This window comes from Narcine bancroftii, chromosome 3 (assembly GCF_036971445.1).
Source record: "Narcine bancroftii isolate sNarBan1 chromosome 3, sNarBan1.hap1, whole genome shotgun sequence".
Taxonomy (NCBI): Eukaryota; Metazoa; Chordata; class Chondrichthyes; order Torpediniformes; family Narcinidae; genus Narcine; species Narcine bancroftii.
Window position 1 is genome coordinate 260767006 of NC_091471.1, and position 23280 is coordinate 260790285.

Here is a 23280-nt window from a genome sequence, read left to right on the forward strand (position 1 = left end):
CTTTTCAAACTGAAGCTTCTCTCTCGCATTTCTAAATGAGACAGTTATGGCAAGTCCCTGCCCACGACACAACTGGTGATGCAAAGAACACTCAGCAAGTCGAGTGGCCTCAGTAAAATGGTCCACGTTTCAGGTTGGAACAATTCATCACCCATGGCTTGGTGAATATATATCTCTCTTATCATAATCAGAGACAAGATCTGTAGAGGCCTGGGGTCCAGCACAATACACAAACACGCTGGAGGAACTCACCACCCAGAGGAAGTCAAGGGTAACCAACATTCGGCCTTAGTCAGGTGCAAGCCAAAAAAACAGGCAGGCATCTGAATTAAAAGGTGAGGAGAGGAGCAGGCTAGCAGGAAACAGCTCGTAGTAAAAACACCAGGCTGGAGAAACTCAGCAGGTCAAACAATGGACTTTATATAGCAAAGGTAAAGATACATAACTGACGTTTTGGGCTTGAGCTCTTCGTCCAGGTATGAAAACAGGTGCAAAAACCTGCTTATAAAGCTTTTTTTACTTCGACCCACAGTGCCTTCAAACGTTCGTATTTGACTACCGTGTAGGCAAGAGCACATCAATGTAAGAGGTTAAAGAGCTGAGAAGTAATAGGGCAGAGGGTAGCTCCCTGATAGGAGGCAGAAGGGAAGGGGGCAGAGAGCTGGAAGAAAGGAGACAGAGGAATAGAGAAAGAGAGAGAGAGAGAGAGAGAGAGAGAGAGAGAGAGCAAGACTCGGGGAGGAAGTTAATGGAATTTGGAGGTCAATGGCTGGAGAGGCTCAAGACAGAATAGCAAGGGATTCCTAAATTTTGCGGGTGGCCTCGTTTTGGCAGTACACGAGGCCATGGAGACACATGTTGGTGTATGGGTGGATTTGAAATGGTTGGCTTCTGGGAGGTCCTTGCTTACTACGATTACCTGTGAGCAATCGCAGCTTCTAAATTGCCTGCCACATTTTCAACATTGCACACTGTACACCTCAAAAATAACTGCTTGCTGTAAATTTGCCTCAGAAACACCAATTGTTGTTCTTTTTCTAAGTTCTACAGCTCCCTGATAAAAAAAATCCTGCTCAGCCAAGCAAGAAAATGCTTTATCACGGATGAAGCAACGTACTGTAATTCCGCCGTCCTGAATGATTGGAGTCTGACAGCAATGCTGTGGAGTATCCACTGGCAGTGACCAGTATATGACACATCAGAGATTATGCTCTAACCCGTCAGGGAATATTGTAGAGCGAGTGAGTCAGCCATGGGCTCAGAGTTTGAAAACTGAAGGGTACAACAGCATCACTGGCTTATAATACATTTTTAATGATCAATTTTTATTTCATATTTCCAGCATCTGCCATTTTTGCTTTGTATTAATAGTTTTGTTGGAACCTAGATGCATTAAAACTTCTGGACTTCCTGGTGTACAAGAATTGCGCTAGACAACAAAGTTTTTTCAAAAAGTTTGCTTTCTAAAAGAAAATTGGAAATTATGATGGACAACTTCAAGCTGAACACAAAACTAATTTCAGATTTGCTGTATCATCAAATTAACTTTTATTGAATTTCATATGTTTAATTGCATAATGATGCTGACACATTGCGTTAGTTCAACTGACCTAAAAATGTTTTTCTGCTGATTTTCATTTGTACTCAACATCTGATGCCTCTCATGCCAGTGCCCAACAATAGTGGCCAGCATTGATGGGTTCCAGATGCCCTGATACCGCTTTTCCATGGTCACAATGTCCTGGTGAATTCTTTCACCATTTTCATCACTGGTGGCACCAAGATCAGCAGGGAAGAAATCCAAGTGCGAATGCAGAAAATGAATTTTCAATGACATGTTACACTTTATGGCTTGGTATGCTTGAAGTAGACAAAGTATGACAGGAAATCAACAAAAATAGGTTATATCTGCAAAACAAAGTACGTCAAAGTACGGTGATTTTCGTGATCAGCAGCTCAAAATCCATCCAAAAGTGTTCAAGAAGCAAAATCTTCATTATCCAGTGTTATTGGCAATGTGCCCCCCCCCCCCTTCTGAGGGGGTTTTAATATTTCATCCAAGAGACCTGCAACAGTGCAGCACTCCGACCGCGTGATACTGGGTGTGGCCATTTGGAACTCGTGCTCAAGTTTGTGAAGGTTCAAATCCTTCAGAGAGAAAAGAATGAGTGAAAACAACCGAGATTGGCTGAAGGGGCATTGGAACCAGGACACAAGAGGGTGCTGAGAGCACTGAGGTCTTCCTGATCGACTCAGAGATTAGGATCTGGAGCTTACATTGCCGATGGTTTGGACTGAAGCCTGTATGGGTTGGAGGCTGCGGGAGCACTGGAAGCAAATTCACGGACACTCACTGATCTTGGGGAGACTCACTTTTGACTATAAGGGGTGCAGGCCATGATGGCTAATCTTTGTAAAGAAAATGTTGTGTAATATTACATTCTCTGTTTTATTACATGGCAATAAAATACTCTTGAATCTTGAAGATACAAAAGTGTTCAAAGAACATCCAGGAAAACAATTGCCAGGAAATATACGCCTGGCTTACTTCTCCACTGCCAATATTCAGTTCACTGAAGTCTATCAGTTATGCATGGGTTGCTTAATATTACCACCTGGTAATATATTTTGAAGTTTCCCTTAGGATTCTGTGCCTGTAATGTAAAAGAGTTTAACCTTTAATTCCTGAAGACTCCAAAATAATCCTGGAATGCCGATCATCTCAAGCTCCTCCCCTGGGTCTCTCTCCACACCCAAGGAAGGCGTCCAGTGCTGGACCAATATAAACCGAAAACTTAGAGCAGGTGAGAGAAGGGTGTCAAAAGACTGAGAGAAGGGAGGGCATGGGGGGGGGGGGGTGGAGAGGAGTTTAGGAGCCACAAGGTGAGGAGTGGGTGAAGCCCTCCTACTCAACTGCCTACAGTGGTTGAGCTGTAAAGGGGTGAGACATTCCAAACAATCTTCAAGACAGTCAAATCCAGCAAGGAAAAGGTTATTTGCCCATGTGCCAAATCTGCACGTTAACCCCTCTGGTCTATTGTTTGTGCTGGTGATGACTAACCCAGGGTGGGTGAGGGGCTGCGAGTGTCTGCAGAAGTCCCAAAGTGCTCAGACTTTACATATGCAAGCCAGGGTTGCCATGGAGACAAGGCCTAAATCAGCAAGTTGACCTGTGAGGCAGACTAGCTTCTGAAACAGTCAGCTCGTACTTCACTGAATCCCATTAACTTGGAGCAACTGCAGACTGATTTATGTATGCAAATAAATTCTACAGATACCCACTTGTACAAATATTCTTATTAAAAACAAGGCATCAAAAAAATGGAGAAAATAGCAAAGGGAGATTAAAAAAACTTCATTTGGCACTTGAATTGCAAAGCATATTGAGTGGATCTTAAACCAAACATTCAGAATTTATGGAAGCTCGGAATAGCTGCAAATTACTTGCAGTGGCCCATCATAAATATTTTGAAAGAAGGAACAAAATAAGCTTTCCTTTCTGTTACCACCCCGGGCCTGCACTAACTGGAGACCAAGTTACTGATGTCATTCTTCGCCCCACTCCCCCAGCCTCTCATGAACGACCATCAATGCTATGACTCATTCCGAAAATAGATTCAGGCAGTGGAGATCTTTCTAAAACCTTTGTATGCAGAGTCTCCTGCTTGGGCTCAGGGGAACACACCAGGGGACCATCCAAGAGTTTCCTGCAATCTAAGATTAATCTCCTGCTGAGAACAAATCCCGGGAGAATATGGACAATAAGCAAAATGATCTTTTAACACCATTGAGATTTTAAAAATCCTCGACTTGACCAGAGAGGGCTGTTTAACTGTGCACAGGTATCCACAGTTCATGGCTGGGATGGGGTGGTTTGTTGCATTTGTTCCCTAATTTATGATTATGAGGAGTATTTCTAAATTCAAAGGCTGTGGGTTTGGATCCTAACTCTGGGAATTTGTAGCTACTCCCCATGTTATTTTGGGATACCACGGCTGTGCTGTTGGAGGGGCCATCTTTCCAAAAATAAAAATTGATAAACCGGTCTTTCTGGAGAATATAAGAATCCTCCTTCTGGCAATGTTCCTACATACATCGAAGATGCCGATGTAGATTAAATGCAGAAAGCTTTGAAATGAAGCAAAACAATCAACCTCACCAAGAGGGAAAAGAAACAAGTGTCAGTGAGATGGAAAACAAGAGACAGAAAGACGCAGACATCAGGACGCTCTTTATTGAAAATAGTTCGGCATTTAACACCATCATCCCCTCAAAACTCATCAGCTAACTCCAAGACCTGTGAGTTAACGCCCCACTGTGTAATTGGATCATGGATTTCCTCACCTCCAGACCACAACCAGTGAAGATTGGTAAGAATCTCTCCTCCACAATCTCCGACAGTACCGGAGCTCCACAAGACTGTGTCCTTAGCCCCCTGCTCGTCTCACTTTAAACCTACGACTGTGTAGAATGGCATGACAATAACTCCATCTACAAATTTCCCGACGATACCACAGTAGTGGATTGTATAAAGGAAGGGGATTAGTTAGCTTACAGGAGGGAGATTGAAAACTTGGCTGAATGGTGCACCAAAGCACTCAATGTCACCAAAACTAAGGAGCTGATTCTTCACCAGGAAAGCCAGGGGTATACAATCCAGTGATTATTGTAGGATCAGAGGAGGACAGGGTGAGCAAATTAGGTACTTGGGAGTCACTATCTCAGATGATCATTCCAACACAACAATGGCATCGTGAAGAAAGCACACCAGCACCTCCATTTCCTCAGGAATTTGTGGAGGTTTGATATGACACCAGAACCCCTGGCAAATTTCTAGTGGTGTGGTGGGAAGTGTGTTGACTGACTGCATCATGGTTTGTTATGGGGACACCAATACCCCTGAGCGTAAAGCTCTGCAAAAGGTAGTGGACGCAGCCCAGAACATCACAGGCAAAACCCTCCCCTCTATTGAGTACATCTACAAGGAACCCTGCCGTCGGAGGGCAGCAGCAACCATCAAAGACCCTCACCCCCCCCCCCCAGCACCCACTCTGTCCTCACTGCTACCATCAGCAAAGAGGTATAGGTGTCACAAGTCTCACACCACCAGGTTCAGGAACAGCTGCTACCTCTCCTCCATCAGACTTCTTAACGACAAACTCATCAAGGATTTATTTAATGACTCTTCATTGTGCACTTTATTGATTTTCTTTTGCTCTCTAGGTACTGCACAGACAGTTTGTTTACATTCATTATCTGTTTACAGTTCTTTTGTTTATATGTTTTACGCTGTGCACAGTTTATTTTTTGCACTACCAATTAGTGGTAATTCTGCCACGCCCACAGGGAAAAGGAATCTCGGGGTTGTATGTGATGTCATATCTCACAATAAACCTGAAAGCTGACATCTATGCAAAGACATTTGAGTAGATGTATACTTGCACATGCTATGTACATCTGCATAAGGACGGATCAATTATATACAGACACAGGTGAAGAATCAGAATTTATTGTCACGAACAAGTCTCAAAATTCAGTGTTTTGTGGCAGCATTCACAGTGCAAACATTCATATAAACCACCATACAACAATAAATTAAAAAAATTAATAGTGCACGAAAAGTAAGGCAGTGTCTTTGGTTCATTGATTATTCAAGAATCTGATGGGAGCGGGAAACAAGCTGTTCCTACGCCGCTGACTGCTCGTCTTTAGGCTCCTGCACCTTTTTTCCTGATGGTAGCAGAGTGAAGAGGGCGTGGGTTGGGTGGTGGGGGTCTTCGAGGATAGAGGATGCTTTATTTTAAAGATACCAGCTCAATGGAGTGAAGTCTGATGCCTCGTCCTGCGCACACACAGACATCCACAGACATACATAAATAACTCTCACACAAGCACACATACATACCACACACGTGGAAACACGTATCCCAAATGTGCAGATGCATGGACGCACGCATGCACAGAGAGTGAGAATGAGAAAGAGAGAGAGCGACATGGGGAGAAACTGACTTAATAAACAGCTAGAGAGAAAAAGAGGGAGGGAGGAACGGAGATAATTATCACTCGAGAATCATGTTGAAATATAGGTTAATACTGACCAGGAATAATTTAAATAAAACCTAATTACAGGTTAGCAATGCCAGAAAATTGACCTCTGTAATCACAATATGAGAGATTTTTGTACAGCACTAATACACTGTACAGACTTCATTTGTATTTTTAAAAATCTGAACATTTTAAACACTCTCTTTAAGTATTTATGGAATAGCATCTGGGAAATATAAAGTCAAAAGCAGCTGAGCGATTAGGCAGAACTCATCAGGAAAAAGCTAGCAAACACAGACAACAGGAGATGCTGTTACATTATCACAAACTCCCACATGGCACAGTGAGCAAAGACATCAGCTGATGTAACGAGAATGAGAAAAGCTCAGCCTACAACACTGGTTGATGTTAAAGCTGGACACCGTCTCCTCTCTGCCTCACAGTCATATGCTTTGGTGTGTTTACATTACCTGTCTGTAATAACAATTATATGCTGGTGGGTTTGAGAAGGCTTATGCATGTATATACCGGAGGACGTATGCGCAAATTGGCATGCGTAAAAGCGAGGACATTTTGTGATAAGCGTACACTTGCTCACCGATCAGGCCAGCTTTCGGACATCTGGATACACGCAGCTGATACTAGTGGCTGACAAGAGAGAAAAAAAAATGAGCACCTTTGAAATTCAATGGGAGCTATACTCCAGTGTGAGTGAATGTGTGAGAGTCCTGCATGCAAGTAAGTGTCAGTGCATGTGCGACACGTATTATCGTGAGGGACGTTGTCTGTGGATCCCAGACCCCAGTGAGAATCAGCCATTACCTACTGATCTTACTGGGTATAGAGTCCACATGCTCACTTTAATTTCTGGTCTGTGATCTCGTCCAACCCTCTATCACTCCACAATCTTTGAATCCATTCAATCATAATCCCTTCCAAGTCAACAACTTTAATCGCTCCACCATCTCTGGATCATATCAGAAATTGTGCAGTGCTTCTGTGACCTCCAGACCAAACTAATTGACCTCTCAATCCCTGCAATGCCCTTGGAAGCATGAAGTCCTTCAAGACTCTGAGAAACACTATTAGAATCGCCTATGATGGAATCCCGAGTGACCAGTGAATGGTCCTCAACACCTGACCCCTTGACCAGCTTTCTGTCATTTATCTCAATGTCTAATGTGGCTTTGACAAATTTGGAAAATATTCCGGCATAGTTCATTAGAATGCTTCAACTAAGTCCGTGGTGTCATACAAATGTAAATTGTTGTTAAATTCCTTCTCTCTGCTCTAACAAGAGCTGTGTAACAGTCATTTTTAATCAAGGAATGGAGGCTTGTGGTGAGATGCAGAGGGAGCAGTGGGGGGAAGTTCATGTTAGGCAAGGAACAAAAGCAATTCAAGGTCTGATGGTGCAAGTGGACCTGTGCAGATTGTGCCTGAAAAGTCCTTTGACAAGGTGCATTGATGGAAAATATCTAAAAATTAAATTCTCCATGTGCCAATAACAAATCTGAACCCTTTGGACTTCATGTCCTGGTTCCCCTGGATTGGTTTTATCCCCAACTACCAGCTGTTTGTACTGTAAAGTGTGTCTTTGCAATGGTTGGGATAAAAACAACAGCTTCGCCAAGTTCCACACCAAGAAAAAGTAGTGGATGTAATGGTAAGAGCATGCAAAATTGTTGTATGAGTCTCTAGGACTAAGTAAGGTATGAACAGGACAGTGATTGGCTAGATATAATGTGCTTGAACAGATCAACAAACTCTGGTTTACCCATGGACACAGACTGATGTATATATTATGAAAGGTTAAAAATGACCGGAGTCCAAACAGTTAATGCAGCCTCCATTTACTTCCCTCGGCCTGCTCCATCTGTTCCCCTTCCACTTTTTCTTCTTTATCTCCTCCCACTTCCTGAAGCTCTCCATTCCCCAGACTTTTCTGAACCTCCTATTGCACCTGCCCTACACCACCCCACCCTCAGTAAAGCCCTGCTCCCCTTCTCTACTACTGCTGGATTGTTAGGAATCTGGCGTCAGGAACTACCAGGTTCTGGAACAGCTGCTACCCCTCCACTGTCAGACTGCCCAACAACAAACTCAATCAGGGACTCATTTAAGGACTCTTACTTTTGCACTGTTTAGATTGTATTTTTCTCATTGTATTGCACAGTCAGTATGTTTACATTTCCTTTTTTGTTTATGTGTGTATGTTGTGTATAGCTTTTTTTGCACTACCACTAAGTGGTAATTATGCCTCTCCAGCAGGAAAAAGGATCTCAGGGTTGTATGTGATCTGACAATAAATCAGAAATCTAATCGAAATCTTATCCCATCACCAAATCCCATTTCCACCAACAAACCAGCGAAATGTATTAACCCTTTGAACTCCAGGCATCTTAAATCTTTCATTACTGAGTCCATTGGTAAACTACAGTACAAACACCAGTAGGAACCCGCTGGTAGTTGGGTAGAAAACCAATCCTGGGAAACAGGAACACAAACAATATGCATTTGTTGGTAGTCCCTGAAAATAGGGACATGGAGTCCAATGAGTTAACCCCTCCCGTACCACTAAACCAGAGTCATTATTAACTCCATCCTCGTGGTAAACTCTGAGTATTAACCCCAACCCCACCCAGTAAAACAGAAATGTATATTAGGCCTATGTGCATTAATAAACTGAGAAAACTCAAATGTTATCCCTTTACCCACTGATGGGTCAGGGAATAACTCAACAGCATTACTGTCACCTGTGGTAACACAAGAGTGACAGTTCAAACTGAGTGGTTAATCTCTGGATTCAAGTAAGATTGCTGTGGGTTCAAGCTAGTTCCATAAAAGACCTCAGAGATCAATGGAAAAATAGTGAATTCTTCTCAGTACCCTTACCAACATTCTGTTTGCTATTTGTGGGATCAGCTGTGCACTCAAAAGTACCTTTATAATGTACCTCACTACCTCCACAGAGGGCTGAAAGGTTCTGAAGATCAGAAACCTGCTGCCAAACCAGGAGACAGGCAACCATGGACTGGGACTGCAAGCACAAGAGTGAACAGGACTTTGATTCAGAGAGATGAGAGCTTCGGAAGCTTAGGTCGGGTAGAACAGAAAGATCACCCTGGACTGTGTTGGATCAGAGTTACAAAAAGGATGGATTCTCTGCCCAAGGCTACCTCTTTAAGATAGAGTTGGATATAAATCTGCATTTTAGGGGTGTTAAGGGTTATGAGGAAGAGGCAGGTAGGTGAACTGTGTCCACGGCCAGGTTGTCCGGGATCGCGTTGAATGGCTTGATGGCCCACCAGGTGACCAACTTCTGATTTGTATGTTCTTATGGCTTCAACAGCAGATGAGCTGAGACAGAGCAGAGCAGGCTAAGCAAGTAGGTAACCATCATCATCTGCAAATCTCAAACTTTCTGTGCAATGAGCAGCTGAGGCATCGCAAGGTTCGTTTAAGAGCAGTGGGGTGGCAGGGAGACACCAGGCCAGCTGCGGTGTCCACCTTACCACAAGGCCCCTCATTCGGGAGAGATTCTCCTCTACCCCAGTGGAGAGCAGAATTGAATTTCCATTCCATGCTCGCTGATTTCAGTATGCTAGAATCAGAGGGTTTTGCTTGGCATAACAAAACAGATTCCCATGGGATGCCACAGGAATTAAGTAGGCCGTCTGCGCTACTCCTGTAGTTGGAGAAGTCACTGGTCTTGCCTTACAGCATTAACTGCATCATGATGTATCACCTCCCTGGGTTACTGAGGATACGTGTTCCTGTGCAGACAGGTGTGTGTGTGTGTGTGTGTGTGTGTGTGTGTGTGTGTGTGTGTGTGTGTGTGTGTGTGTGTGTGTGTGTGTGTGTGTGTGTGTGTGTGTAATAGTATAACCCACTCTACCTCCCACACTCCTCCACTCCATGCCGCTCAAATGGATTCCAACCAGTAACTCATACTTGCAGGTCTATCTAATAACTTAGCCCCCCAGATATATCCCTGCCGACTGGCTCCTGGGGAAATATTACTAGTACTCCTCAAAATTGCAGGAATCAGTCTGAACCAAATATATTTCTTTTAACTCCTCTTTGTGCTTTCCAATCAGTATCTTTGTAATTCTACAGAAAACAGTATCATTCTCGTCTGCCCTGGATGGACTGAGGCATCAAGGACTCATCTTGTGAAATCTAAACCTGGTACTAGCATGGGTTTGATCGATCTGGGCCTCAAGGATGAGTCCAGGTGCTGGGAGAAGATACTTTTCCCAGAGGGTGGTGAAGCTACGGAATTCACTGCCCATTAAAGCAGTGGATGCCACTTCAGTGAATATATTCAAGACAAGATGTTTACAAAGTAGGGGAATTAAGGGATATGGGAAAAGGCTGGTAGATGGAAATGAGCCGATCATCAGATCAGCCATGATCTCATTGAATGAAAGAGCAGGCTCAACGGGCCAGATGGCCGACTCCTGCTCCCAGTTCTCATGTTCTTACATGTCAAACTCCCTCAATGAATCACAAGTTTTAAACCAAGTACAAATTCCTCATAGATTCCCCCTCCTCTCTCTTCCTGCGCACAAAATACAAAACAAAGATGTTATGCTAAACATTTACAAATCACAGGTTAGGCCCCTGCTGGGCTGACACTTTGAGACGATTGGCGAAGGTATGGAGCGATTCCAGCGATGAGTGATTACAATCAACGTGGAGAGACTGGAGAAGCTGTGATTATTCTCCTTCGAACAGAGATGGTTGAGGGATGTTTTAACTGAGATATTTTCAGAGATCAAGTATGGAGCAAGTTTCTGGTGGCACATACTTAAGATAATTAGTTGGCAAAATAAGGCAGAGTAGGAGAAGGAGAATCTGTCTAAAAATATTTACAAATAAAATATAGGAATAGGGATTGAACATATAGTCTCCCAAGATTGATCCATCATTGAATTAGATCAGATGTGATCTTGGCCTCCTGTCTGTTCTTTCATTCTTGATTCACCATTCTCCAAAAATCTTCTATCTCAACCTTGAACATGCCTTTGCCTTCACAACATCTGCAATGGGAAATTCCAAAGACTCGCCACCCTCTGGGAACTGAAATTCCTTCCTCAAATAGGAAATGCCTTATTTTGAAACTATGTTCTCTGGTTTTAGATTCCCTCAAGTGGGAGAAGCCACTATGTCAAGCTCTTAAACAACAGCACACGCTTGAAACATCGGTTGCCCTTTACTTCCTATGGATGCTGCGTGACCTGCTGAGTTTCTCCAATACATTTGTATATTGCATATCAAGTTCTTACAACTCCTTCATCCCAGGAACAAACCTTCCCTGATCTACCTCCAAAGCATAATCTCCCTCCCTCAGGAGAACAAAACTACTCAGCATTCCAGGTATGGTATCACGAATGCCTGCACAGTGGTTGCATACTTTCCCACGTGTATAGTCAATCCTGATTTCAACAAAATTCCTCACTTACCGCCACATAAAGCTGCAATCTACTGATTGGCAACCCTCTGATGATTGGATCTTATTTTCAACCTCTTCCAAAGACTGGCATAGTGAGTAGGGCATCTTCCTTCTCTGCAGTGAGAGCCATGTTTGCAGATGTATCTTCCCCCTTCTCTTTTACCACCAACCTGCTTTCACCAATTGACTCTCCCAGTTTTACTAACTTTTGCATTAGCTTTTTGCCCTGAACTTCTTTCGCAAATGAGGACACTGGGGAAAAAATTCCAAGGAATGAGATGCTCTCAAAGTCCAGGAGGCATCTGGAAAAGGCAAGAAAATTTATAGGAAGCTTATATATCAGGGCAGCATGTTTAGTGTAACAGTTAGCGCAACCCTGTTACAAGGCTAGGGACCAGGTTTCAAATCCGCTGCCGTCTATTAGGAGTTTGTACATTCTCCACATGTCTGCGTGGGTTTCTTCCGAATGCTCTGGTTTCCTCTCACCATTCAAAAATTACCGGGGGCTGTAGATCAATTGGGTGTAATTGGGCTAATGGGCCAAAGGCTCCGTTACCGTGCTGCATCTCTGAATTTAATATTTAAACATTTTAAATTTAAATCATCTTAATGGGCAAAGATTGGAAACTGTTTCAAAGCGGAGAGGTGCGGATATCAGGAGAAAGGTCAGATCAACAGGCTAATGGAGTGTTAAGACTTTTTAGATTTAGACATTCTTCTTTGGCTTGGCTTCGTGGACGAAGATTTATGGAGGGGTAATGTCCACGTCAGCTGCAGGCTCGTTTGTGGCTGACAAGTCCGATGCGGGACAGGCAGACACGGTTGCAGCGGTTGAAAGGGAAAATTGGTTGGTTGGGGTTGGGTGTTGGGTTTTTCCTCCTTTGTCTTTTGACAGTGAGGTGGGCTCTGCGGTCTTCTTCAAAGGAGGTTGCTGCCCGCCGAACTGTGAGGCGCCAAGATGCACGGTTTGAGGTGATATCAGCCCACTGGCGATGGTCAATGGGGCAGGCACCAAGAGCTTTCTTTAGGCAGTCCTTGTACCTCTTCTTTGGTTCACCTCTGTCTCGGTGGGCAATGGAGAGCTCGCCATATAACACGATCTTGGGAAGGCGATGGTCCTCCATTCTGGAGACGTGACCTACCCAGCGCAGTTTGATCTTCAGCAGCATGGATTCGATGCTGTCGGCCTCTGCCATCTCGAGTACTTTGATGTTGGAGATGAAGTCGCTCCAATTAATGTTGAGAATGGAGCGGAGACAACGCTGGTGGAAGCGTTCTAGGAGCTGTAGGTGATGCCGGTAAAGGACCCATGATTTGGAGCCGAACAGGAGTGTGGGTATGACAATGGCTCTGTATACGCTAATCTTTGTGAAGTTTTTCAGTTGGTTGTTTTTCCAGACTCTTTTGTGTAGACTTTCAAAGGCGCTATTTGCCTTGGCGAGTCTGTTGTCTATCTCGTTGTCGATCCTTGCATCCGATGAAATGGTGCAGCCGAGATAGGTAAACTGGTTGACCGTTTTGAGTTTTGTGTGCCCGATGGAGATGTGCGGGGGCTGGTAGTCATGGTGGGGAGCTGGCTGATGGAGAACCTCAGTTTTCTTCAGGCTGACTTCCAGGCCAAACATTTTGGCAGTTTCCGCAAAACAGGACGTCAAGCGCTGAAGAGCTGGCTCTGAATGGGCAACTAAAGCGGCATCATCTGCAAAGAGTAGTTCACGGACAAGTTGCTCTTGTGTCTTGGTGCGAGTTTGCAGGTGCCTCAGATTGAAGAGACTGCATGGTTAACAGGCCCTTCTGGCCCATGAGTCTGTGACATCCAAATACACCAGTTAATCTACAAACCCCGTACATTTTTGAAGGGTAGGAAGAACCGGAGCACCTGGAGGAAACTAATGCAGAAACTTAGAGACAGCGCTAGATTCCAAGCTGGGCTGCTGACACGGTAAGAGCATTGCACTAACCGTGCTAACCTTCAGTTCCAGAGGTTTGTTGTACAGATCCTACCTGATGCACCACAGTCTGTTCTGGGTCGTCCACACTCAGGAAGGCAGTGTTAACCTCAGAGAGAAGGCGGTGCAGATTCAAGTTCAAATTCAAGATTTTAAGGAGAAGGTTGGAAGGGTTCCACAGGTCACAGAAAATCACCATTGATTGCAGGCCCCACATTTTTTTAAAAAACATTCCCAAGACTTCAAGATTAATTTTTGAGAACATTGTGTAAAGATAGCTTTGTGTTTTTTCAAGTATAGATTAAGTGGTAGTCATATGGGATATGGAGTCCACTGGCTATGCCGATAAACTCCTCCATGGAGATTCTAGAAAAAGGATCCTTCAGATAAGAGCCTGGGCATTCATAGAGTGATGTCAGGGTACTACATTAGGCTTATATATTTTTGAATTATTTGCACCCTATGACCAAGAAAGTGCACAATGACTACTGTGACAGAGTATATAGATATGTTTTTGGGAGATAAATTGGGAAAGGTTTGTTAGAGTAGGTTACATACAAACACTTTAAAGCAGATCTTATTTAAAATACTGGAGCTCTACCCCATGCGAGACATGTCAGGGCCAACAGTCTTTGTAACAGCTTTGGAGAGTGCCCAAGAGACTTCACTAATGGATGGTTGTTTACAAAAAGGCAACAGATGAAAGAGCTTGCTGGAGCCGCAGATTATCTGGAAGAGAACTTGTTGTTCTAGGAGGGTCATGTGGTTTTGCAAGCAGAGAGTCATACAGGCTTGTACAGTGTTACAGCCAGCAGAAGCAGCTGGGACTGGAACAGGACAAGCTGGCAAGCTTATGGAAAGCCCATTTGTAAGACGGCGGTGACCTGAAAGAAAGAGGGTTTTTGGGTCCTCTGGGCTCGTAACACTATTTTCTCAGAAGTCAAAGGAAATCTGGATTGTCCCCAAGGTGTTTTACAAGTGTATCACAGAAAACATCCTGTTTAGATGCATCACCGCTTGGATCACGAACTGATCTGCCCAAGACCACAAGAAACTACAAAGAGTTGTAAATGTAGCTCAGGCCATCCCCTCCATCGGCTCGGTCATTACCTCCCACTATCTTGAAAAAGCTGCCGAAACATTAAAGGACCCATCCCAACCCTCAAACTCTCTTCTTCTCCCTTCTGCCAGGCAGAAGATGCATGATCTTGAAAACACAAACCTCAAGGTTCAAGGACAGTTCCTTTCCTGCTGTTATCAGACTCTTAAATGACCCCTCATTTGGTAAAAGGTGATGCATTCTTTTAACTGTACTTTCCTCTGTACTCTGCACTTTGTAACACTATATCCTGTTTAGTATTACACGACCTGCTATACTGAAGTATGGGCTGACTTGCCAGGATAGCACGCAACACAAAGCTCTTCACTGTACCTCAGTAAATGAGACAATAAACAATTCAATGTGATGAGACCTCTGATGCATTATGTGCTGTGAACATCAATAAAAAATGTTTGACCAAAGGCCTTGTCCTGATTCCTTCTCTTACTAAGATGCAATAGATCATTCCAAGTGGTGGAGAATCTGAAATTCTCTCTCTAAAATGTTATGAATGCCGGGCATCCCTTGGTCCTTTCTAAACCAAGATCTGTGAAATTTTTTTATTGGATTGAGAGATCGAAGTGAAAGAATGTGAGACACAGGCACCAATGGTCAGGTTGGATGGCAACACACTCAAGAGGCTGAATTATTTTTTATTTAGACATGCAGGACGGTAACAGGCCACGAGTCTGTGCTGCCCAATTAACCTACACCCCTGGTTACATTTTGAATGGAGGGAGGAAAGCTGAGCCCCCGGAGAAAATCCACGCAGTCACAGGGAGAACGTATAAATTCCTTACAGATAGCTCAGGATTCGAACCCTGGTCCCAATTGCTGGCCCTGTAAAGATGTGGCGCTAATCGCCAATAATAGTCTTCTTCTATTCTTCAGTGAAGTCGGGTGAAAGGGAAGAAATGAAAATATTACCTCAGAGAAGTGCAATATTTGTATCTGGCAGGGATTATACTGCTGGATCTGCTAATTAAGCATTTTGTTAGATTAATTGTAAGGAGACAATGAGACTCCAGTGTCTGCAAAAGGCACCCACCTTTATCAGAGTAATTCTAATAGATAATTTAAACAAAAGGAATATTGCATATAATAATCTTATTTATATTTCCTGCTGAACTCTTTTCTTCGCATAAACAACTATTTTACAGCCGGGCTGACATTGTCATGGAAATGGTGAAAGGCTTATCCCCAGAGCAAGCACATCACAGGAACCTGGGGAACATTTCATCGGACATCCTATCAATAACAGCCCTTCCATCTGCTGCAACAGGCCCAATGTTGGGGGTCAGAGGTCAGGTGAACATCATATCAATCATCAGTCATTCGCCTCTCGGCACCTCTTTTGAGGTTCCGCTGATCGTGTGTGCGTGCATGTTTGTATGAGTGTGTATGCGTGCGCGCGCATATACGCAGATGATGGAGAAAGGGGCAAAGAAGTTAGTATTCTAATTTCAATGATTACAGATCAACTAATGTTCTCAGTATTAAAGCAGAGCACACAGCCTGCTGTAAACAAGCCCACTTTTAATGAGAAGGTACAGAACATTGTTTAGGATTATATAAGCAAGATTGGTCCATTTAGCCCTCCAATCCTGATTCCTCCCCCCCACCCATTGTTTCAATTATGGCTGATCTACAGCTCAGCTCTTGATACCCTCATTCCAGTTACAAGGTCCTGAAATCCTGATCAACAAAAATGAGTTGACTTTGAAAGATTTCACCGACTGACATTTCAACAGGATGGAGTTCTGGATCTTCACAAAGAAGTGCTTCCTGGTTCTAATATGTATGCCTCCTTATAGTGTCTATCACCCCGCCCCCCCCCCCCCCCCACCCCACCACCACACCCCAAAACACATGGAGAGAAGCAGCACTAGTTCATCTCTATTCCCCTTGAACCACACCTTGGTTTGAGCACCCCTTTGTACTCAGGGGAATCCAAGGGCCATTCAAGCAACCCCATTCAGAACTTAATATTCTTTGCCCTTCCACAAACAATCTGCTGAGTCTACGCTGCACCCTGATCTCTCCAAGTGAGATACGATATCCAGAACTAAATGTAAACAGAAAGATCTCTGCACAAGCCTCATGCTGGCTCAACCTCCTTTAAAAGAGCTTGGTCCTGCCCATTCTCCCGATGAGCTTTTGAACCTTATTGATATTTGAAACCAGCTAAAATGCTTATTTCAGGTTTCATGCTGGAGACTTTAGATCCAGTGCTGTACCGGGGGAAGGCTGCACTTATGGAGGAGCTGTCTACAGGAAGAAATGAGGAAGATGGAAAGATCCTCAGCACTAAATCTCAGAAGGGCAGAGGATTCTGTTGATTTCCTGGACCAGCAACACCACCAGAACAGATTAAATATGTTACCACAGAGTCACAGAATTATAGAGTAGGGACAGGCCTTTGGCCCAACTCCCATCCCAATCACATTTATAGGCATTTCAGATTTCAGATTTATTGTCAGAGTATATGCGGGACATCACATTGGAAGCTGTACCTCCTTAGAGCATAAGACCCTGCAGAGGAGAGTGAAATCAGCAGAAAAGATCATTGGGGGCTCTCTTCCTACCGTGAAGGACATAACAACACTCGACGCAATAAACATTGTGAAGGACTCCACACACCCCTCACGTAAACTGTTCTTCCTTCTGCCATCTGATAGGAGGTACCGTAGCACTTGGGCTCTTACGTCCAGATTGGGCAACAGTTTTTTTTTCACCCAAGCCATCAGGCCCCTGAATTCCCAGAACATTTGTGGATAGACTACCGTGGACTGTTACTCTATATCTCTTAATATTTTAATGTGTTCTATTCTAACATATTTATGTAAATATGTCCCATGGTCCTGGAGAAACGATATCTTGTCTTTACCGTGCGAGCCCGGTATGAACGATAAATAAAGGTGACTTAACATACAGCCCTGAGATTCTTTTTTCTGCAGGCGAGGCAGAATTATCACTTATTGGCAGTGAAAACAAAACTAACTATACTCAATGTACACATGTAAACAAATTGAGAAGTGTAAGCAAACTGACTGCAATACAGAGTAAAAAAGTCAATTAAGTACAAAAGTAATTTCTGTATCTTCCAAAATGCTTCATTGGCTATAGAGCAAGTTGGGATGTTCTGTAAAGTCCAAGGACTCTTTTCCACTGGCACAAATTTGATGCCGAATAACCTCACCCCGGCTGCCCACTCCATTTTACAGAACCCTCCGAAATAATTGTCAAACAGGTTGACAACATTGACGGTCATGGAGATCAAAAAAACTTCTTGTCTCTCACGAGGACTTTCATTCATTCTTGGACAAGGCCATCTCAAGCTAAGATGATAGCTGTGATAGTACAGATCTATCACCAATGTATATAGTGTATATAGTTACAGTATCTAGACTGTGCTTACAGCGATTGGCTGAGAGCTTAGCCACGCCTACTGTCTGGGCCTTAAAGGGTTGTGTCCCTAGCCTGGTCGGATCATTCCGGACTGGTCGGCCACCTGTGAAGAGCTCCTGTCTTTTGCTAATAAAAGCCTTGGTTTGGATCAAGAAGTCTTTGGTTCTTTCGACGAGCTCTACAATAGCTAATCCCTAAGACAACATGATCTCCAATATACAGGTTTCTAATATTTTTATGCAATGCCATAGACAATGTTAGAAGTCCATATACCTGGGAACATGAACCCCAGTGGGAATCAACATCTGCAGATCCACTGCCCAGTGGGAATCAGTCTCTGTGGGTCCAGTCCCCCATGGAGAGTCAACATCTGTGGAAATTGTCCCTCATGGAGAATCAACATCTGTGGGACCCATTCCCCAGTGGGAGTCAATGTCCTCTCCATTCCCCCTGGAGAGACAATGTCAGTGGGACCCGTCCACCATGGAGAGTCAATATCCTGTGGGACCTGTCCCCCATGATGTCATTGTCTGTGGGGCACATCCCCCAGTGAGAGATAAAGTTTGTGGGGCCCATCCTCCATGGAGAGTTAACGTCTGTGGGACCCATTCCCCATGGAGATTCAATGTCAGTGGGATCCATTCCCCCATGGAGAGGCAATGTCAGTGGGACCTGTCCCCCATGGAGAGACAATGTCAGTGGGAACCGTCCCCCATGGAGAGTCAATATCCTGTGGGACCCATTCCCCATGGAGAGTTAACGTCTGTGGGACACATCCCCCAGTGAGAGATAAGGTTTGTGGGACCCATCCATCGTTTTGAGCCTTTGACTGTGGGACCTGTTTGATCATTGGGAATCAAGGTCTGTGGGACCCGTTCACTGGCTGGAGTCAACTTCTGTGCAACAGGGGGTGCCATTTTGTGAACAGGCTGAAGATGCTGGAAAACTGAAGCAACACACAAAATCCTGGAAGAACTCAATAGCGGGTCAATAGAAAATCAACGTTCAGGCCACAATCTTTCATCTGGAAAGATGACCTACTGAAACCTTCCACCATTTTGCACTTCCACTTTGGTTTGGGCCCATAACCCCACGATGGCGGTGCCTGTTTGAAGCGTACCCAGTGAGACTCACCACTACACCCCAGTGTGTTCAATGGCGTGGTGAGATTTGGTAGATCCCATATCCCAGGGAGTGCTGGTGGCTGCAGGATGTGTAACTTGGGAATATTTTTTTTTTTAAGGGAATGTATGAATATGACACTAGGATTTATTTATTTATTTATATTTTTTTTTTCTTCTTTTTTTTTTCACACCATAAATCACATATCACATTAGCCATGATATACACTATTTCTTTTCACACATATGTAACTTGGGAATATTCAGGAGCTTTCGTAAGAGTCAGAATAGCCAGAATTAAAATTACATTTTGTGTCTGAGCGCAAAGGTGGTTGAAGCCCTTACCACCAAGCCAACACTCACACATCCTTTACTGATCTTTCAAGACATTGTGCGACACAACTTTTTAAAAATAATGTAGCACCTTTAAACCTCGTTAAACATTCCAACATGTTGCACAGAATCGATCATCTAGAAAAAAGGGCTCAAACACCGGAACGAGAAGGATAACATATGCTTCATCAACGATAAAGAAGTATTGATTATTTACATTCTGAACTGCCCAAGTGAAAGTAATGGGTCCTACATTCAGTATTACTCATACACACATTGGTAGTGATCTTTACCCCATTGACAAACAATGACTCAGCATACAGCCCTCAATCAGACAACCAGACTATTTTCCCAAATACAACAGATCTTGTCATTAAGAAGTCACAGTTGAAACCAACCCTCCTCCCCAATTAGAATAATCACCACCTGCAATATTCAGGAGATTATTACAATTTTACGAAGCCATTTAAGGGAAGAGCAAAATTCAAAATAATCTGATGAACACGACTAATTCCAACACTACAAAACCAATTAAGATCCACCCATTCTTTAACATGAATGGAACCACAGACACAGGTGGCCTTCTAAGTTAAACTTCATCAACACAGCCACCAAAGGACACACACATTCCTCCATATACAGACACACACGCACGCACAGACACACAGACAAAAGCGTACACAGAAGTACAACTACACATATGTGCAGACACAGACACACATTTAAGCACTCAGACACATGGACACAGAGAGACAGGCACACATGCGCACACACACAATACACACATGTGGAGACAGAGAAAGACATACACTTGGACACACACACACATACAAGTACACAAACATTTAACAGATACAAACACATATAGGGTTACACAGACTAATTTATACCAACATCAACACACATAGATGAATAAGACACACAGACACACATATATGGAATCACGTGCACACAGACGTACACACAGATGAATGGTCACAAACAGAGAAGCACACACACTCACACCCACACACAACAGAAAGACACACAAAGACACATGCACACACTGAAGGAGATACACATTGGCACTCACAAAGGCACCAACAGAAACACAGGCACACAGTCATACACTGGCTGACACACGTGCACAGGGAGACACACAGACACATACACAGACACAGCCCTTCCTGCCAACAATGAAATTTGCCTCCAACAAGACAGCAAACCTCTTTCCATAATGAATAAAATTAGCATAAAACTCACATAATCGTGAAAGGCCTTGGCTTCACTGGAGTGCTCACAGGTTTCCCGTCTGTCAGGAGCCGCACAATACAGATCCCAAAATACACTGGAGAGGAGACAGAAACCATGACTAAACTCTCTCATCAGTCCAGCTCCCCGTTCACATTGTCATTATTTGGTAAACAGGATATCAGCCTCAGAGCATGTCCCCATCCCATCACTGCTACACCCCACCACACCCCACATCCTGCCTCAGACAGGACACAGGCCAATGGTACTCGAACCACAACCTCAACTCTGCTCCTCAGTGCCAACCTCAATTCCAAATACACCGGCTCTGGTATTCAATTGCGATCCAACTCTGCAGAAGGAGAGGGCTGCAGCCTGTCTCTGATTCCAGGCTCCAGTCCCAACTGCTGAAGTCACTACCCCATCAGTTGAAACCCCAACCTGGTTTTCCAGAGCCACAGGGTTTGTCTCCAGCCTGCAGCACTGAGGATTCAGCTGAACACTGCACTCCATGGTCCACTTCACCACTCAGCACACTTGTGAACCTATTGGCTGAGGGGGTCTAACGGGGACATTTAACCCACAAGATTGGCCCAGGTCCATTTTACCAATTATCCAATCAGCCGATGAGAGATTTCGCAGAAGAGAGGGAGGGAAGGAGGAAATTCAAGAGACGACACACCCTGGAATCTTGAGCCAATACCAAAGTGCTGGTGAAACTCAGCAAGTCAGCCAGCATGCAATGGATCGCTGATGTTACCAGTCCTGCTCCAGAGGAGCCAGGTTTGTTCCCCAAGGAGCAGACAAAATTACGGGTATGTTCAAAATAGTGAAGGATTTTAACAACGCAGGAGAGGACTGCCTCTGGTAGGAAGAGGAGGGACTGAGGTGACTGGTAAAAGAACTGCTGCAAGCAATGAGCAGCGTTAGTGCAATGACTTGTGGTGAGTGGGAACACAGTCCCCATGGCCTCCAGAGCAGGTTAAACAGAACCTGCAAAAAGGATCAGGATAATTAGAATAGTACAAGAAAAGGCCATTCAGCCCCTCTCTGAGAACACTCTAAATAATCCCATATACCCTTTCCTCAGAGCTCTTTATTCAATGGCTGTGACTGATGATCTGTCCCAGTTGTGAGCTGCATTGGTTCTTCTCTGCACGGCTTTCTCATCTCTCATACAGCCATTGATTCTGATTCCTCAACTCAATACCAACTGAAGGGAGGAAGACATTTGACTGCGAAGGCATCGGTGTCAACCTAGTCATTCCCTGGTGGACATGTGAGTCCACTTTCTGATTGCAATGGGGAGCAAAAACCCAGTCTAGCAGATCACCTGTGTCCCCTTTGATATCCAATGGGCACCGACCGACCTTCATTTTGTTAAATGCTCCAAAATCCTGGGCTCAATCTAAATGGGGAATGTGATGATAGAGAAATAGAAAGTGCGTTGTGTGAGTGAGAGATGGAGGAAGGTAGTGAGATGAAAAGAGGGGAGGAGTTGGAGTGGAGAGAACAGGAAGGAAACAGGAGGGAGAGGGAAAAGGCAGGGAAGGTACGAAAGAAATGAGGGAGAAGCGACAAGGGTAAGGAAAGAGGTGGATTGAGGGGGGTAAGGGAAGAGGTGGATTGAGGGGGGTAAGGGAAGAGGTGGATTGAGGGGGGTAAGGGAAGAGGTGGATTGAGGGGGGTAAGGGAAGAGGTGGATTGAGGGGGGTAAGGGAAGAGGTGGATTGAGGGGGGTAAGGAAAGAGGTGGATTGAGGGGGAAAGGGCAAGAGATTTGGAGAGGAGATGAGAAGCAGGGGGGGGAAGAAAGTGTGGGTGAGGGGATGGAGGTGGGAGGGGGAGACAAGGAATAGGGAAGTTGGATAGCAGAGAGATAAAACGGAGGGAGGGAAGGAAGAGAGAGGGAATTGGAAGTGCGGGGTGGGAAGCAAATAAATAGCCAGAACACAGAGGTAAGGAGCGCTCTCCCCACCATCTGGGCTCAGGCTGCCTTTGTTTGAGGAGCCAGTCCCTCCTGGAAATCGGAAAGGCCTTTCAAATAAAACTGTACCAAATGTAAATTAAAAAAAAACTTACCACCACCAGGAATGCAGGAAACCGGGAGGTTCTCCCAGAGTAATATTCTTCTCCCAGCGGATCTGAAAACAAAACAAGGAAGGGGGGGGGGGGGGGGGGGGGGGAAAGAAAAAAAATCAGGAATGCTGAACGCAATGGAAAACAATGATCCCAAAAAAATTTCAACCTTGGAAGACAGGAGAGTGGGTTCACCTCTGAGAGAAAAGTCTGTGCAGATTTCTGAGCTCCAATGTGGAGCAGGTATTCGTAGACATACAGCGCTAACCTACAGAGAGAGAGGGAGAGAGAGAGAGAGAGAGAGGGAGAGAGAGAACAAACACGCCACATTAGAAGGAATTAACTTTTCTTTTGCAACAAGCACTTCCATTAAATGTAAAACACGCGTTGCAAAGAGAGACACACGCTAAATATTGACACCATATTATGGGGGGACAAAACATTCCCGAGGCTAAAGGGGGAGAGGGAAATAAAAATCCCTTCCCGGGATAGGATAGCTGTGAAATTCCCAATGAGACTCAAGGATGGTCTTTAAAATATAAATATATTGATATAAAAC

General features: G+C 44.3%; 1 protein-coding gene across 3 annotated transcripts in view; it reads right to left on the reverse strand.

Annotated features, from left to right (window-relative positions):
- The window catches only part of LOC138758619 (single-stranded DNA-binding protein 3-like), a 133786-nt gene that overhangs the window by 110022 nt on the left and 484 nt on the right, over positions 1-23280 (reverse strand). For 2 of the 3 annotated variants that reach the window (XM_069927845.1, XM_069927844.1), the window contains exons 2-4: positions 22917-22989; positions 22725-22786; positions 20656-20740 (exon numbers count right to left, since the gene is read on the reverse strand). In XM_069927845.1, the coding sequence (XP_069783946.1) occupies positions 20656-20740; positions 22725-22786; positions 22917-22989 (220 nt within the window). The remainder of the gene's footprint in view (positions 1-20655; positions 20741-22724; positions 22787-22916; positions 22990-23280) is intronic. The other variant, XM_069927846.1, reaches the window with a different exon arrangement.